Source organism: Eriocheir sinensis, chromosome 39 (assembly GCF_024679095.1).
Source record: "Eriocheir sinensis breed Jianghai 21 chromosome 39, ASM2467909v1, whole genome shotgun sequence".
In the NCBI taxonomy this organism is placed as follows: Eukaryota; Metazoa; Arthropoda; class Malacostraca; order Decapoda; family Varunidae; genus Eriocheir; species Eriocheir sinensis.
Window position 1 is genome coordinate 9,087,598 of NC_066547.1, and position 15,962 is coordinate 9,103,559.

At 41.7% G+C, this 15,962-nt stretch overlaps 1 protein-coding gene across 1 annotated transcript; it reads right to left on the reverse strand.

The window, feature by feature from the left end:
• Window positions 1-5,901: 5,901 nt before the first annotated feature.
• LOC127008954 (39S ribosomal protein L38, mitochondrial-like) lies at window positions 5,902-15,600 on the reverse strand. The gene is made up of 8 exons (XM_050881480.1): window positions 15,322-15,600; window positions 13,159-13,320; window positions 12,541-12,749; window positions 12,173-12,291; window positions 11,541-11,699; window positions 8,073-8,209; window positions 7,512-7,599; window positions 5,902-6,249 (listed from the first exon to the last, which is right to left on the reverse strand). Exons 1-8 carry the CDS (start codon window positions 15,449-15,451, stop codon window positions 6,024-6,026), a joined length of 1,230 nt encoding a protein of 409 aa, XP_050737437.1. The 5' UTR covers window positions 15,452-15,600; the 3' UTR covers window positions 5,902-6,023.
• Window positions 15,601-15,962: the final 362 nt, after the last annotated feature.

A 15,962-nucleotide genomic window follows, 5' to 3' on the forward strand; every position in this document is an offset into this window, starting at 1 on the left:
TATTGTTTCAAATATTTTTGCGATTAAATAAGCATTTTCGAGCCTAAAAAATGAAAACAATATAAATCAACGTAAGTCGCCCCTACCATTGTATCGATCATGGAGGTATTATAACAGGAGGCGCCTTCCCGCGCAGTCCCCATACAGGCGAGTGAAGCCAGTGGGCGGAGCTTACCGATTCTGTGGGCGGAGCTTACAATCGGCAGATAGACCCAAGACATTGCGATCTCCTGGGCTGAACTAAGGGAATTTACAGCTTGTTTTTGCATACTAGACGAAAAATAAAAAAAGAATTGATGGTTTGAGTTACGAAAAATACATATTTTCCTATATGTTTAATGTAGATCTATTATCAACGGCATTAAGGCCAAGGCAGTCCCGTGGCTTAAAAAAAGCAATGAACCGCTGCCACCATTTATGTCACCAACTTTTTAGCGTTATTTTTAAAGTGTTACGTTTAACGTTTAAGGCGCGAACTGCTATCTCACGTCAGGTCCGGTGTACCGTTGCCTGCGTTCTCCAGTTGATTGAAGTGGTTGAGACAACACTATAGCCTTTATGTTAAGTGATGTGTGGCTGAGCGGTAGCCGTTATAATTTCACTTTAGTTCTCTCTCTCACACGGACAGTCAAAGATGTGAATAGTATTTTAACTATATTAACAGTATTACACAAAAGTTTACAGATTGCGTGAGCGAGTCGCACGAAATCAGAGACAGCCACACCACAGGCCGCGGGGCAGCGGAGCACCGCTCGCCTGCCCGTCACCCGTCTTCTCTCCGCTTCGCGTTGCTCGCCCGTTTTATTTGCTTGTTGTTTGTCCGGAAGGGTGCGGGTTCCGGTTGATGACGGCTGATGAAAGTCATCATTTGCTGATCCTAGTGTCAGTTCATCACAGGTTTCCACGGCCAAAAGCACGACATGTTGTTAAACATCCTGTTGTGCGACACCGACCGGGTGTAGCCACACGTACAGTCATACATTCACATGTACATTATAATGTACATGTTACAGGGCATTCCATGACATAGTGTTGCAGTGTGTGGCCCCTCGGCCTGCTGGCACACAGCGTGCAGCAGACACAGAGGAGTTACTAACCTGCAGTAGTACCTATAGCCTAGCCTAAGGCGCATTGCTACCATAACCTGAGGTGCACTGTGTGGCCCATAGGGGTAAACACAGTGGTGGGAGACACTAGCATAATGGAGGCTGCTGGTGCTGCCATTGTCACAGCAGTGTCTGAGTTGGGTAGCAATGCTATTATGGAAATAATCCATAATTTTATTCTTAACATAAGCGTAGAGTCAGTGCTAGGGTCCACTGTGTCATCCTGAAGGGCACGTCGAGCAAGGCAGTCTGCCTTTTCATTGTGCTGGATGCCCACATGGGAGGGCACCCAGGTGAAGTGGACCGTGGCACCTGCGGCCTCAAGGGCACGGAGGACAGTCAGGCACTTAGTCACAAGATCCACAAGATCACAGTTTGTAGGGGAGGAGGACACAAGTTCATGTAATGCAGCCTGGCTGTCGACAAACAAGTATACAGCTTTGCGGAAAGCTACTACAGTGTGGAGAGCCTCAAGTATGGCATACAGCTCAGCCCGGGTCGAGGACAGGTACCCTGGCAGCTGCCTGGTAACCTCAATGTCAGTGTACAACAGAACTGCAGATTTCTATCATATGTAGCCCTATCTGGTTATACAGTTCTCAACTTACCTGTGAAATGATGTAGAACCACTACGCTCCCTTTTCGTACAGCCATATGAACATAAGAACGTAGGAGTCTGCAAGAGGCCGGTAGGCCTGTACAAGGCAGCTCCTTTGAACCAATTAAAGCTCCCGTGTATCTAACCCCACCTAATATCGCTGTCCATGAATTTATCTCATCTATTTTTGAATGTGACAATTGTATTAGTACTCACCACATGACTGCTAAGCCTATTCCACTCATCCACCACTCTGTTAGTAAACAATTTTTTGCCTATATCCCTGTTGAATCTGAATTTATCCAGTTTAAACTCATTACTTCATGTCCTACCCGGTTCTCTTACCAACAAAACCTTATGAATATCCCCCTTAATAAAGCCCTTCATTCATTTATAAACCTCGATCATGCCTCCACGCACCCTTCGTCTTTCTAGAGAATGCAAGTTTAACTGTTTGAGTCTTTCCTCGTATGGCAAGTTTCTCAACCCCTGAATCATCTTAGTCATCCTCCTCTGCCCCGATTCTAACATTTTTATCCATTCTATAGTAAGGTGACCAGAACTGAACTGCATAGTCAAGTTTCCTCCACTCCTTTTCCTTGTTCTCCCTTACATCCTCTATCTGTATTTTTTTATCACTCACTCTGTCCCTCTCCTCCTTTTCCCCTTCCGTATTTACCTAATTGCGATATAAAGGAAGTGAACTATGCTCAGTGAGTATTCTTCCGCCCTGCTCAACAAACTAATTCCTGCGCGAAGTTCGTATTTACGACACAAATGTCGGAAGTTGAAACAAGAATTCTATAATAATTTATTGGGACCGCGTCGTAACGCCGAAACGTCGTAGGAAGTGTTTATAAGAGTGTGGAAAAGGTCAACAGGAGTGTGGGAAAGGTTTATAAGAGTGTGAGGAGGCTTTATAAAGCCTTAAAATATAATTATATAAATGATAAAATATATATAAGGTCGCTACTTCGCGGATTTTCGCCTATGAAACTGAACTTGCAACCCCCGGTCGCGAGCCATGGCAATCACCATATGTTGAGCCACCCGGCCCCCTCCTGACAGATTTACATTCCCCCTACGTCAAATATCAAAGCTATAGCCGAATGGTTCATGGCTATCCAGATCCTCAATGCCTATGAACTGCTGCCCTAAGATTACTGACCTCACGTCAGTGTTGCCACTTAGTTTTAAGAAGTAGTACCAGATTGCACCAGTAAAAAGTACCAGATGAGAACAAGTCGTACCAGATTGAGTTAATATAACATTATTTACTAGTCTACATACCTTTAAAAATGTAAATCTATCTCCTCTTGGGTTGCTGAAGGTGTTTAATACTAACGAAGTACATGGCAAGCCATAAATATGTTACGACTTGCGACACAATTAATTTTATTTCCACAATATATAGAGCAAAAATACCATCTCCCTATTTAGTGCCAGATCTAATGGAAGTCGTACTTTGTACACTCAAAAGTACCAAATCTGGTACGATCGTACCAAAAACGGCAACGCTGCCTCACGTTATGCCCAGCTATGCCGAAGCAATAAAAATCACATATCGTCCATCCATGCACTCACACCTTTCCCATAGGTGTGCCTACTCCTACTGGTCAACAGCTTTCAGTAAGCAAATAATTTCCCCTACAGCATCACCCCAGCTGCTGACATCTATATCTGCTCAGTGCATTTTTTTCCAGGGGGGGGGGGGGGCATATTTTTACCAGCGCGTCAGTGAAATGATATGCTGTTTTCAGATGTATATAACTACTTTTTCATTCCTGGCATAGTTTAATTAAAGATGAAAAAATGATGGTTTTAAAATAGTTCATATGCATGCCTTTATGTTTCGGTTATCTGTCCAGCACTATCATTATTATTTTTATCTTTGCGTCAGGAAATACTGTTTACAGTACAATAGAAGCCGCGACCGAAATACTATTGAAGTACCTACAATTGCTTTACTGATACCACTGACAGTTATATGCACTCACTGACGCACACACACAGATTAACTTTCTCATACACGTCTGCGAGCGCGCACACACACACACACACGCGCGCATGCAGACGCTTGCCAGCACACACAAACGCAGTGTCACACACACACACTCACACACACACACACACACACACACACACGCTGGCGCATATACAGATGCTTGTGGGCACACAAACGCGCGCTCACATACAAGCCTCCTCTGGCACACACACACACGTGTGTGCCCCCGAGCGGACATACACAATGCAATTACATTATCAGCACGCTCTCACACACGCACGCGCCGGCATACTCTCTCTCTCTCTCTCTCTCTCTCTCCCTCAAAATACATGTGAGATTTTGCCCTTCTCTCCATCTCAGTTATTTTTCGCCTCTGCAGTGAATCCTCATAAAACTGAATGACTAGGCGAAAAAAAAAAAAAAAAAAAAAAAAAGGAAGGCAGTTGGACTGGATGAAATGTCAGGATGGATGTTAAGATGCTGAGAACAAATGGCAAACCTAATATATGACATAACTGTGTTCCTTAAACAAGGAAAAGTTCAAATGTATGAGATATATAGATACACTTTTCCTAATGCATGAATTGAGATGACTGGACATGAAGACAAACAAGGTGTCATCCCTTGAACCATTTGGCAAAACCTATGACACCAGACATCTTGTAGCCCTGAGGAAACTATTTTAGAGTTGTCAAAATCTGAGAATGCTGATCCTAACATTCCAGAAGTTTGGGAACCAAAGTTCGTTCAGCATTTCAGAAATTAACACGTCAATGCTTTTCTGGTTATGAGGTTCATCTGCCTCAGAGTCAGGTAAGAGCCTGAATGGGGTTGAAGCCTCACTCAAGGCATATTCGCCACTGAATATATCCACCTCGTCTAGTTACCAGAGTGGATGTCTCACTTGTTCCCATATATAAATATATGCATATATATCCCAAACGTTCTACAAGAACTATAGTATATCCCCATTACCAAATCAAACTACAGGATGAGAGATAATAAAACAATGCTAAAAGATACTCTAGAGCAGTGTTGTCCAAACTGGGGTCTGCAGCATAGATCAAAGGGGTATGTGAAAAGATGATGAACACACACAGACACACAGCAGAAACTTCCCATGTTCTATGAAGGAAAAGAGAGAGGGAGGGACGGGTTACCTAGGAAAGACGTGTAATGTATGTGTACCTAAATATAATATAATATAAATATAATATAATATAATTGAGTTTGATCAGCCATGGGGGGTACATAACAATAGAAGGTAATAAAGGGTACAATAGGCAAAAAAGTTTGGACAGCACTGCTCTAGAGCTTAAAACAGATTATTAGAAACAGTAAAAAAGTGATTTAAGTTGAAGATCCTAATTATAATGAAGCAAGGTGGGAGATGTTTGAAGGCAAGATGAAAATACTTGGAAATAAATTTTTGAAGCTGACACTGAACATTATAATCAGATAGGTTACTGGAAAACAGGAAAGAGAAGAGATGACAAACTTTTGAGACTGGATTTAGTATTCACAAAAGGGATAGGCTTGGATAAGATATGAATTGTACATATCCTTTCAGGAAGAGTGACTATGATTTTTTTAAATAGAGATAAGGGATGAAAGTAGGATTCACAAGAAACTATGCAAACAAGGATTTTACTGACCTCAACAAGTTGTTCAGCAAAACTAACTAGACAGATATGAAGAAGCTGAACAATGTGCAAAGAAATACAACTTTTTTCTCCTGAAAATAATATGAACTTGAGGCCATGAAATGTTCAACTAATTATAGTGAAATAAAATGGGAAAAAAAGTTCAATAGAAAGTGTGAGTGGGCAAAATAAAAGTGATGAAGCATGAAAGGAATGAAGAGAAATCTGACACAAAGAAAAAGAGAAGTAACAGGAGGTTTCTCATTCTTCCTCTACTCTGCTGCCCCTCACTTCCGAAACACTGCCATCACTAACCTGGGGGTCCAAATGCCAGATGGAGTGTCAATAAGCTTCAAATGAGGCATTCTGACAAATATCCTAAGCAAAAATAGCTGGATGATCCCCACTCCATAGTCACATCCTTGTGAATGGAAGCTATGTCCCTTGAAGCAAACTATGGAGAAACATAAAGATGCATTCTTAATCACTATCTCCCCAGTGCTTCAGGATGAACATGCAAATATTGAAAATGCTTTTCATTTGCAATACTTAAGTTCAAAGGATTTAATTAGTAGACACATACAATGCCTATTCAATATATTTACACATCTTAGAGAGTGATCTGATTATCTTCAAGGCAAGAATCATAGTAAACAACTAAGTTTCTCAGGTTAGGCAGGCCTGTTGGAACCCCTGAAAAGATCTTGATATTTTCCTAATCCAATTCGTCTTCTCTTGACGTCACGGCGCTCCCAGGAGGTAAGGTCAGGGTGGATGGGCTGAGCAGCAGGGAAGGGCAGAGGTGGAGCCTCGGGGCCGAAAGGATGTAGCTTCTTCAGTCGCTCCAGCAGAATCTCCTTGCTGACCTGCTTTGGGTCTCGATGCCTGTCCATGTACCTGATTGATGCCCAATTCATGCCAAAAATGTATTAGTATACTGATGAGATTTTTTTTATAAAATAAGTTATGAATGTTACCTAAATATTTTCAGAATATTGATTTCCTAAGTCTTTGTCTGTTGTCCCTGATGTCATCCATAACAATAATTCTGTTTCAGCCCGTACCTATCAAATTCCTTCAATAAGGCACCTACTCAAGTCATACAGTACTTTTTCATTCCACAGATCTGTACTACCTAATTCCTGGCCCTGTGTGTGCTCAGACATTTTCCTAGAAGATTGATTTTCATTGATATTACTTCTGCTTACATTAGGTGTCTTGCACTCACATAAAGGGTAAATAGTGGTATGAGAAAGTCTGCTGCTTCACCATCCCTTTTGATAAAATACTTCCTACACCAAGAATTATTAGAACATCCAGCAGGGCTCCACTGTCTGCCCCATCATAAGCCTTTTCCAGATCCATAAATGCAGCATACAACTTCCTGCCCTTCTCAAGAAACTTCTGTAATGTTATTTTAATGGAAAAATTTGATCAGTGAATTCTCATCATTTCCTAACCCTGCTTCCTCGTTCCCTCCGTTGTTCTGACCAACCATTCAGATAAAACTTTCCCATACACCGTCTCAGCACACTCAATAAACTTGTATTTCTATATCTACTGCATTCATTCCTGGTTCCCTTCCCTTTGCATAGAGAGACAATTACAGCTTTCATACAATCCTTCAGCAGTACTCTTTGTTTCCCAGCTGTTGTGAATAAAATAAACACTTCACATTTTCTTCACCTCCACATTTCAGCACCAGTGGCTTTTGCTACCCTCCACCCTTCCACTGCTTGCTTTACATTCTCTCTCTACATTACCATGACCCTGTGGATGATTCCTGCCTGCTTCTATTCCTAAAGAAATCACAATTGTTTTTCCTCATGTCCCTTCATTTACTGTCTGTTCAAAATAATTTCTCCATCTGTCAGTTACTGTCACACTAAAGTTTGGTCAGGAATTTTATCCACTGATCTTATCTGCATCAATGCCTACTGGACTTGACCCTCCTCCTCTTAGCACATCACCTACATCCTTAAGAATATGTCTTAAAGTCAAAACAGGGAAGAAAGGGAGCAAGATGTTTCTTCCCTTGGAATAGATGCATATACTAGTCATACTCGCGCTTACTCGGTCATGCAGAAGTTCAGGTGTCACATTGAAAGTTCTGTTTCCCCACATATAACTACGCGTACTCTGAGGAGAGACACACTTACGTGTTGAACTGCCTCCTGTGTGGGAAGAGCTTCTGAGGAGCAAGGTATGGTTTAGGGAAGTCATATTCATAGACTGGTTCCCGCATATCTGCAATGTCCAACAGTAACAATTAATAAGCTACCAATATTATGCTCAATATAGTTCTAAGGAAAACATGGTTAATCAGATTTGCTGAAAAGGTGGAGGTAAGGGATGACTATAATTCTCAAACATATTCATCAATAATATAAAAGAACCAACAAGGAAGCAGCACTAAGAATGTCCAACCTAGGAAGTAGAAATTCAGCATATAAAAGACCAGTCCAAGATCTTTAAATGAGAGTCTAAAGCAGAGATAAATACTGGAGATCATTACTCAAAATGTGACAACAGAAATGACAAAAGGGAATTTAATGCAATATCATTAGAGAGCTTTTTACAATTACAAAGAAGGCCAGTACATGAAAGGAAAACATCTTCAGCAAACATGAATGCATACATATTAACATAGTATTTGCATGCATACAAAAAATATACACACTCAAACACAAACACACACACACACAGATGAACAAACTCACTCAGTGTATTGTGGAATAAATCAGTGAGTGAGGAGTCCCAGTCAGACTGAAACCAGGAGAGGCCAGCTGGGGTGAGGACGTCCTGCAGCTCCCGATACATGTCCAGAGTGGAGAAGTTACGCTCGCTCAGGGACAAACTGTAGCAACACAATCACACACACATGGGTCAAGATTGTGCTGATGATATAGTGATGAGTGGGGTGTTGATGTTGTGTTGTGGTAGTAGATGAAAGTGTAGGGAAGTGCTGGTGATGGGTTTGGATGTATGACACTGTTTTGGTGGTGTCTTGTGCTGTGGTGAAGTGTTTTGATGTTGAGTTGTAGGATATTCGGTGCTGATGTTGGTGAGTGGTGCAGTGATGGTGCTATTGATTGTGATCATAATACTCTATACAGTCAAGCAAGCCATTTACTCACATAATTCTCATTTAATATCTCTCAGAAAGCATGGGAAGTGAATTAAATGTTAGCTGAGCAAGCTACACCAGAAACAAAAAAAGATAATTATTTAACACTATTGCACATGTGGATGCGACATACGTGTCACTATAATTGTCTGGTCAAAAAGCACGCCTTCTGATTGATGCGACTATCGCGTCACTGGGACAAAAAAATTCACCAAAAATTCTGTAATTCTCATTGATGCGTGATACTCGGTCTGTAGACAGGCTAGCGCATGTCGGCTTGAGGTAAGCTGATAGACCCTTCTTGCCGGGAAATTTTCCTGGGTGACTGGTGACGCGAACAGAAAATCTCTTCAGTTGACTCTCTCTAGCGGTCGCGGACGGGTTAGTGTGTGGTGGGGGGCAGGGTTACCAAAGATTTTTTTCTTTCAAGCATAACTCATCAACTATATGTCACATAAGAAATCTGAAACTACTCTTGTATAGGTAATGATCTGTTCTTTAAGATGAAACCATAGACTTCACAACTAGTTGACGGGAAATCTCTTCAGTCTTGGCGCGCTGGCTTCGCGTAAGGGGCCGATTGTTATGGCGACTTTCACTGCGACAACTCAAACACACTCTGCGTTCTTACTCCGAATTTAAGTGGAAACAGGACGAAATCTTCAAGTTTTAGTGCATACAAGCAGGCAGGAGTGTCTCTAGAGTGATTTGGTCGAGGATTCAAGGTAACTTATATAAAATAGCACCATGCGTGCACTTTGAAAACGTTGTGTAAAAATGGCAAATTTATGTAACTTTAGGTTGAAATCTTTACGTAAAATGAATGATAACTGTAGGATAGTGAGGTCCACAGTTTTACGACAGGAAACAAGAAATGTACGTTTAGTTAGTGCCTACATGGCAACTCAGCTCAGTTCCCTGCCGCCTAACTCGCCTTAGGCACGCAGTCAGCTGGGCACTTCCTCTGTAAAGGATTATCGCTGTCCTGCCTCTGTTTACTCTCCAAGTAAAGGACCTACAGTTATTCATCGTCTCTGTACCCTTCCCCACAACTGGACGAGCGCAGAACTTCATGGTGAGCAACAGGTTGGCCCAGCGCCTGCATTTGCTGAAGCTCGTCGGGTTCTTCCCGGGACGTGCAGGCCGACCTGGACCGGGCCAAGGCAGAGGAGAAGGAGGACGACGAGGTGATCTTGGCCCAGCTTGCCAGGGAGCTGGCCGACGACCAGCCGGACCCGACGGACGAAGTTGCTCGCCGCGGTCGGCAACCACGCCGCTACCTGGCCAGGAAGGTCCAGGCCAACTCCTCTGTGGTTGAGTGCTGCAAGCAGAAGCTTGCCCAGCAGGAGGAGATGAAGATTACCGTGGAGCTCGAGAGGGCGACCGCCTCTGTGATGTTCGACGCCCTGGTCGAGCTGGTCGACAGGGAGAGCTGGAGACGGGCAGGCGGTCCTGAAGCGGCCATCTCTCCCAATGGCCCACATGGCGCCCTTCGATGTCTGTGGGACTCCCTGATGTGCAGGGAGGACAAGAAGGAGCGCAGGTTGAGGTTCCTCTCCCTTGCCATGCGCCACAGGGACGGGTTCAGGCACCTCCTGGAGTTCCTGGCGGCCTCAGACCCGACCTTGCAGGGGTACAGGTGCCAGGAGGGCACAACCTGGCCAACACCATCTTGCCGCACATCAGCAGGTCCCTCTTCAACTGTTTCGTGCTAATTTCTCCAAGGACGTGACCTCAGAAGCGAGGAAGAACAAGGCCTTGAAGCAGCCGACCGGCAGGAAGAGGAGCAGTATCGAGGAGGGCAGGAAGGAGACGGCGAGGAACAGGGACGTGTACAAGTCCAGGAAACTGACCGGGGCCCACAAGTCATAGGCCAAAAGGCTAAAGTGATTGTTCAGGACGAGGGCCAGATAGCCGGCAAGACGTGCAAGGCAATAGTGACATCGGAGTTCAACCAAAATAAGTTGTGATTGTATATAGAAAAATGAATATTTTGCTTTTGTTGAGTAAAATTAAGATGTTTCTGCATGCTTTCCTCAAGTATTAAGTTTCTAATGTGAAAATTAAGTGATTTATTAGATGTTAAAAACTTACGTAAAAAATTGCACTAAATAAAAAAAAATAAGTAGCTATTTCGGGCAAAAACTTATAAGATATGCTAAATATTGCTATTGATTCTGAAAATATAAGTGATTATCTCTGCATTTGGTGATGTTTGTGCATCTAGCGTAAAATCTGAGGATTTTATAGCCTTTTTAAGTTTTGTTATACTTATATAAAAAACAATTAATCGGGATTTTATTAGGGAACGACTTTGAATTTTTTGATACCGCTGCTCATGGAGACTCATATATGCCTAAGGGAGGTGCCTGTTTTAGTTTCAGGTCGCTAGCTGCTTTGGTTTTGAAAATATTTAAATTTTAAATTTTTGAAAATCGGCCCCCTGCGAATCGGCCCCGCGCCCCGTTTCCCGTCAAGAGATTGTGAAGTCTATGATGAAACCATAAAAAAATAAACTATACCAGTTATGAAGATAAGTGGAAAAAAGTGTACATTTGTTAAAATTTTTTTTTTTTTTTCAAATTTGTGACCATTATAATTGGTGTATCAAAATTCTGTTTCATGCGCTAATTAGCTCATAAATGTCCGCTTCTTTTGTTATACTTTTACTCCTTCTATGTCAAAATGTGAGTTTTTTATTTCAGAAATCGGTTCGCGTCACTTCAATTCATGATATCTCGGTAAAATATAAAACAAACATTATTTTTTTTCTTTCCATATGAAAGAGCTTACAATTTACAGTGGAATGTATGTAGTTTCATAAAAGTGAACCGAGCAAAAGATTCGATAAGTGAGTTTTGAAAAAAATTATACTGCGCGCTCAAGGTACCAAAATCAGGCCTCCCAATAGCCAGTTAGGTGTGCATTTTGGACGAGAAAATAAGATGGGAGGGTGTGCGCGAAAGTGTTAATTGCTTTTTAAAAATCTTCAATAGACTGCATCAGCTCCCTAAGAACAATACCTTAGGATTGAGTAATACATGTAAATGTGAGTACTCACCACGGTTGTTCTCTCTTGTACTTTGAGAAATCAATGCGGCCATGCTGTTTATACAGGACAAACACCATGCGGTGGTAACCTGTGCCCCGAGGGGGGAAGGGCTGCAGGTAGTCACACATCACCTCACCGGTGCTGATGTCACTCTCCTTAATGTTTCCTCTGCCAATGCAACCCAGAAAAAAAGATAAATGCAGCACAGGACATGTGTATGATGTAAATTTCCTACTAAACAGGTGCAAGTTTTAGAGCACAAGTATATGGAGATGCAAGTTTTTTTTTATAGTACTGGAGGCAAGCCAAGGGCAAAACAAAATAGAAAAATGCCAACAATGCTGCTCCTATAAGATGAAGACAGAGGAAAATACTGAAAGACAATGTTCAACTTTGGGTACAGAAGTGTCTTGATATAGTTCTCCCAATGACATCAAAAACCTATAACAAAGTGCTTATGCCAATTTCAGTCTCACAGCTAACATTCTTTAACAACTTTAACATGATGAGCATGTGTTTCAGCAATATAAATAAAGGAAACTGTTATGTAAAAATTTCTTATTAGGTATTGAATTTACTACTAACTATATTGTAACAAGTATGTAGTTTAGTAAAAAAATCCAAGTTGTGGGTACACTTACACAAACCAATGGAGACACTCAAGGTCATTGTCCATCAAGTTTCCATCTGGGTTAGTGAGGATCAGCGTCCAGAGAGTGTTGGGCTCGCTGTGGTACTGGACGTTGGGTGCACTGGAGGCCTGGGGATGGCACATGAGGGTAATCCTGGGCTATAATGGATGGATCTCTATTTTCTCCACTAATCTACTGTAGCAACAATAAATGTCTCTGGGAAAAGACTATATATAAAAAACTAGTAATAAATGGTACTATAAATGATGAAGGAATGTGGTTTAAATATTACACCTTAAATGCTTGAGGTATTACTGACATGATATGAACTTAAGTTACATCATGGCACTGAGTAGGAAACAGTAACTTGACCTAACCTCTTTTGGCTTGATGGTATTTCCTCTGTACACTGGTGAAACTGAGTTTTCGTCATAATCATAGGCGATGTTGAGGCTAACGCGAGGGACAAAGTAGGCGTTGCCAAAGAGATGTGTGAAGATGCCATAGTGCTGAGCCAACACTCGGTGGTGATGAGGCCCAGCACCACCTTCCCATTCTGCCTGGACTTTGTCAAGATCAATTTTCACTAGAAAGAAGAAAACAATGTGTGAGCAATATGTCTTTATGTATTGTTGCTGGAAAAAAAAAATGTTTATGATACTGAAAATGGTAGTGCAGATCCTGATACATGAAGTTATTGCCCCATCACCCATTGCATGTGAATTCAAAGTCTCATGTGCAACTACAAATTAGGTTAACAAATGGAATGAAATCTTCTAGGGCCCAAATAAAGTTTACAAAACAGGTTCGGAGCTGTCTCACAACCTGGCTTGTTTGAATCAATCAGTCAGTGGTACTGTGCTAAAAAATTCCCCAAAGGAGTAAAAATAAGGCAGTTCTACTAATAACAGGATGTTTTAGAAAAAAATAAAGTATAATAACTTCAGACTTTTACAATATCTTAACTGACTGCAGAAAGGCATACAACATCTTACATTCTCCCTTCCGTGCTTCTTTCTCTATCATTTTGTTTTTCCTGATTTCCGCTATGCAATCCAGTCGACTTTTAATCTGCTCAAGTCGCGGTGGGCTTCCTTTCGACAACCCAATGTTGACTGGGGCATGCAATTCAGGGTCACTCCTTGTCTGGTCCATCTCTGGAAACCAAAATATACATTATAAATTGATGTAGTATTTGAAATTTTACCAAACAACGACTGAAAAATTCACTCGTTTGTACATTTGTTGTCTAACCCAACAAATCAACTAAGAGGATAAAAGCAGGTATACCTTGTACTACTGAAGAGCAAGTCAACATGCAGAATACATTTTTTACCTAGCTCATCTTATGGATCTCATCATGTTGATCAACTTGAACTACATTCATAAAGGCTGCAAATAAATAAAAACATTCTTTGAATTTATTTGTCAACATTACATAATTTTCCCTGGGGTGAAATGTTCACCCTGTGTGGTGCAAGTGAGTTTTGCATGGGTAGGTTAGGCTAGAGTTGATTAGGTTGAGTTAGATTACATATATCTTTTTTAAAACTTAAATATCTGTGCCAGCTTTGCCTACATATGTCATCCATGTATATTTTCAGGGACATTTTTTTCTGATGTTTGTGTTCTAAAGGTATAATAATATTTACCAAGAATTTCCTAGGTTTTTAAGTTATCACGATACTTATTTTCCCCTAAGTCAATACTTTTGTAAGGAATACTTAAAAGTAGTGATCAGCCTGGCAGTGGGCAGAGGTATCCCAGAGTATCCCAAGGCTCACCAAAACTAAAATCTATATGGAATGTTCAGGACAAGGATGGTTTCTTCCCTACAGGAGAGGCAATCGGCCGCACCATAAATCAACCCCTTCGACTGTTGAACATCTTCAGCCATTTTCTGCTACCGTAAAACTCGAAGTGTTTTTCCAGAAGGAAAGGGAAGGTGTTGGAAGGCAAAATTGTTGGAATCTGGCAAGAAGTTGGGACAGGCACATCTTTGTCAGCCCCTTCGCATGTTTTATGAGTAAATCCTATATTTCCTTCATTAACATAGTAGCAAATGATCCAGGATTTATAAGATTTTTTTTTTTAATATGAATTGGCAAAAGTTTTTAAATAAATTATTAAAATAAGATCATGTGGAGTGTATAGGATGGGAGGGAAAATCATGAACACAGTGAATGAAGAAAAAGACTTAGGAATCATAATACAAGATACACTTGCACCTGAAAAGCACATAAATAAGATATTTGGAGAAACACATAGTTTGCTGCAAAATATTAGTGGCATTTCACTACTTAGACGGGGACATGACGAAAATAATAACAACATTAATTGAACCAAGGTTAGAGTATGCAGCGATTGTTTGGTCATCACACAGGAAAAAATATATAAGGAAACTCGAAAGGATTCAGAGGATTTCAACTAAGATAGTACCAGAACTAACAAGTCTGTCATACGAGACGAGACTGGAGGAACTGGGCCTACCAACACTCAAAGAAAGAGAAGGAAGAGGAGACCTGGTTGCATTGTACAGGAATATGAGTGGAATGGACATGTTGGATAGAAATGATTTAATTGAGATGGAAGGGAGGAGACAACTAAGAGGACACAGTAAGAAATTGAGAAAGGGGACTTATTTGAAAGACATAACGAAGTATAGTTTTCCGGAGAGTGGATACAGGGAATGGACTAAGGAATGACAAAGAGCAATGTTGAGGCGGGCAGTGTCCAAAAATGTAAAAGAAAAGCTGGACAAAAAAAAAAAAAAAAAAAAGGGAGACGGGACTGATTGAGATTAAGCTCAGGTCCAGTGTACTATAAATAGGTAAATACACCCACACCCACATACATACCCAAACCGATATACACACCCACACCCACAGACACACTCACACCCACATACAAACCCGCACCCACATACATACCCAAACCGATATACACACCCACACCCACAGACACACTACCACCCACATACAAACCCACACCCACATACACACTCACACCTACATACACACTCACACCCATATACAAACCCACACCCAAATACACACTCACACCCACATACACACCCACACCCACATACACACCCACACCCACATACAAACCCACACCCACACCCAAACCCATATAAACACCCACCCACACCCACACACCTGCCAGCCTCTCCTGCATGGACGGGTATACATTGTGGATGATCTTTCTCCACCACTTCGTCCGCGTCGCCTGCAGGGAGGGCGTCCGCGCCTTCCCCAGCAGCGCGAGGGGACGGCCGGCGCTCCACATGGCTGCTCCCGCCCCTTCTGCACCTCCTCCCCGATGTAATAATCTGTTTCTTTTTTAAATACAAGGTCCTGGCAGCGTGATGGAGGGTTGAGGAGAATCTTCGTGGCCGGCGGGCGGGACGACAATAACAATGCTTGATCTTGATGTCACAGGTGGCAGTGAAATTAATACCTCACACAAAAATTTTCTTGACATGTGTTTGGAAAAAAAGATCTGAACAGTAAAAGTGGAGTGAAAAGTGTACTAGTGGAAAATAGCAAAGCACATAGGCAAATAAATCTGGAAAAGAAAGAAAAGGACAGAAAACCTAAGTTTCAGGAGGATGAAAGAAAGAAAGTGAAGAAAAAAAACAAAAAGTGAAAAAAAAAAAAAAAAAAAGCGGAAGCGAGGAAGAGAAAGAGGCGAGAGAAGCGAAAAGAAGCGGAACAGGAAGAAGGCTTGAGATTTCTCCCAGCCGATGCTTTTTGGTCCTGATCTTGGCGATGGTGATGATGATGACTGATGATGATGA

What these genes read in the sequence shown, in the direction of transcription:
- LOC127008954 (XM_050881480.1), bottom strand. Translation starts at nt 15,451, where the DNA reads ATGTGGAGCGCCGGCCGTCCCCTCGCGCTGCTGGGGAAGGCGCGGACG. An exon ending in CATGCAGGAGAGGCTGGCAG is followed by an intron (nt 13,321 to 15,321) that starts GTGTGTGGGTGT and finishes TTTGGTTTCCAG; the next exon opens with AGATGGACCAGACAAGGAGT. An exon ending in GAGTGTCTCCATTGGTTTGT is followed by an intron (nt 11,700 to 12,172) that starts GTAAGTGTACCC and finishes TTGCATTGGCAG; the next exon opens with AGGAAACATTAAGGAGAGTG.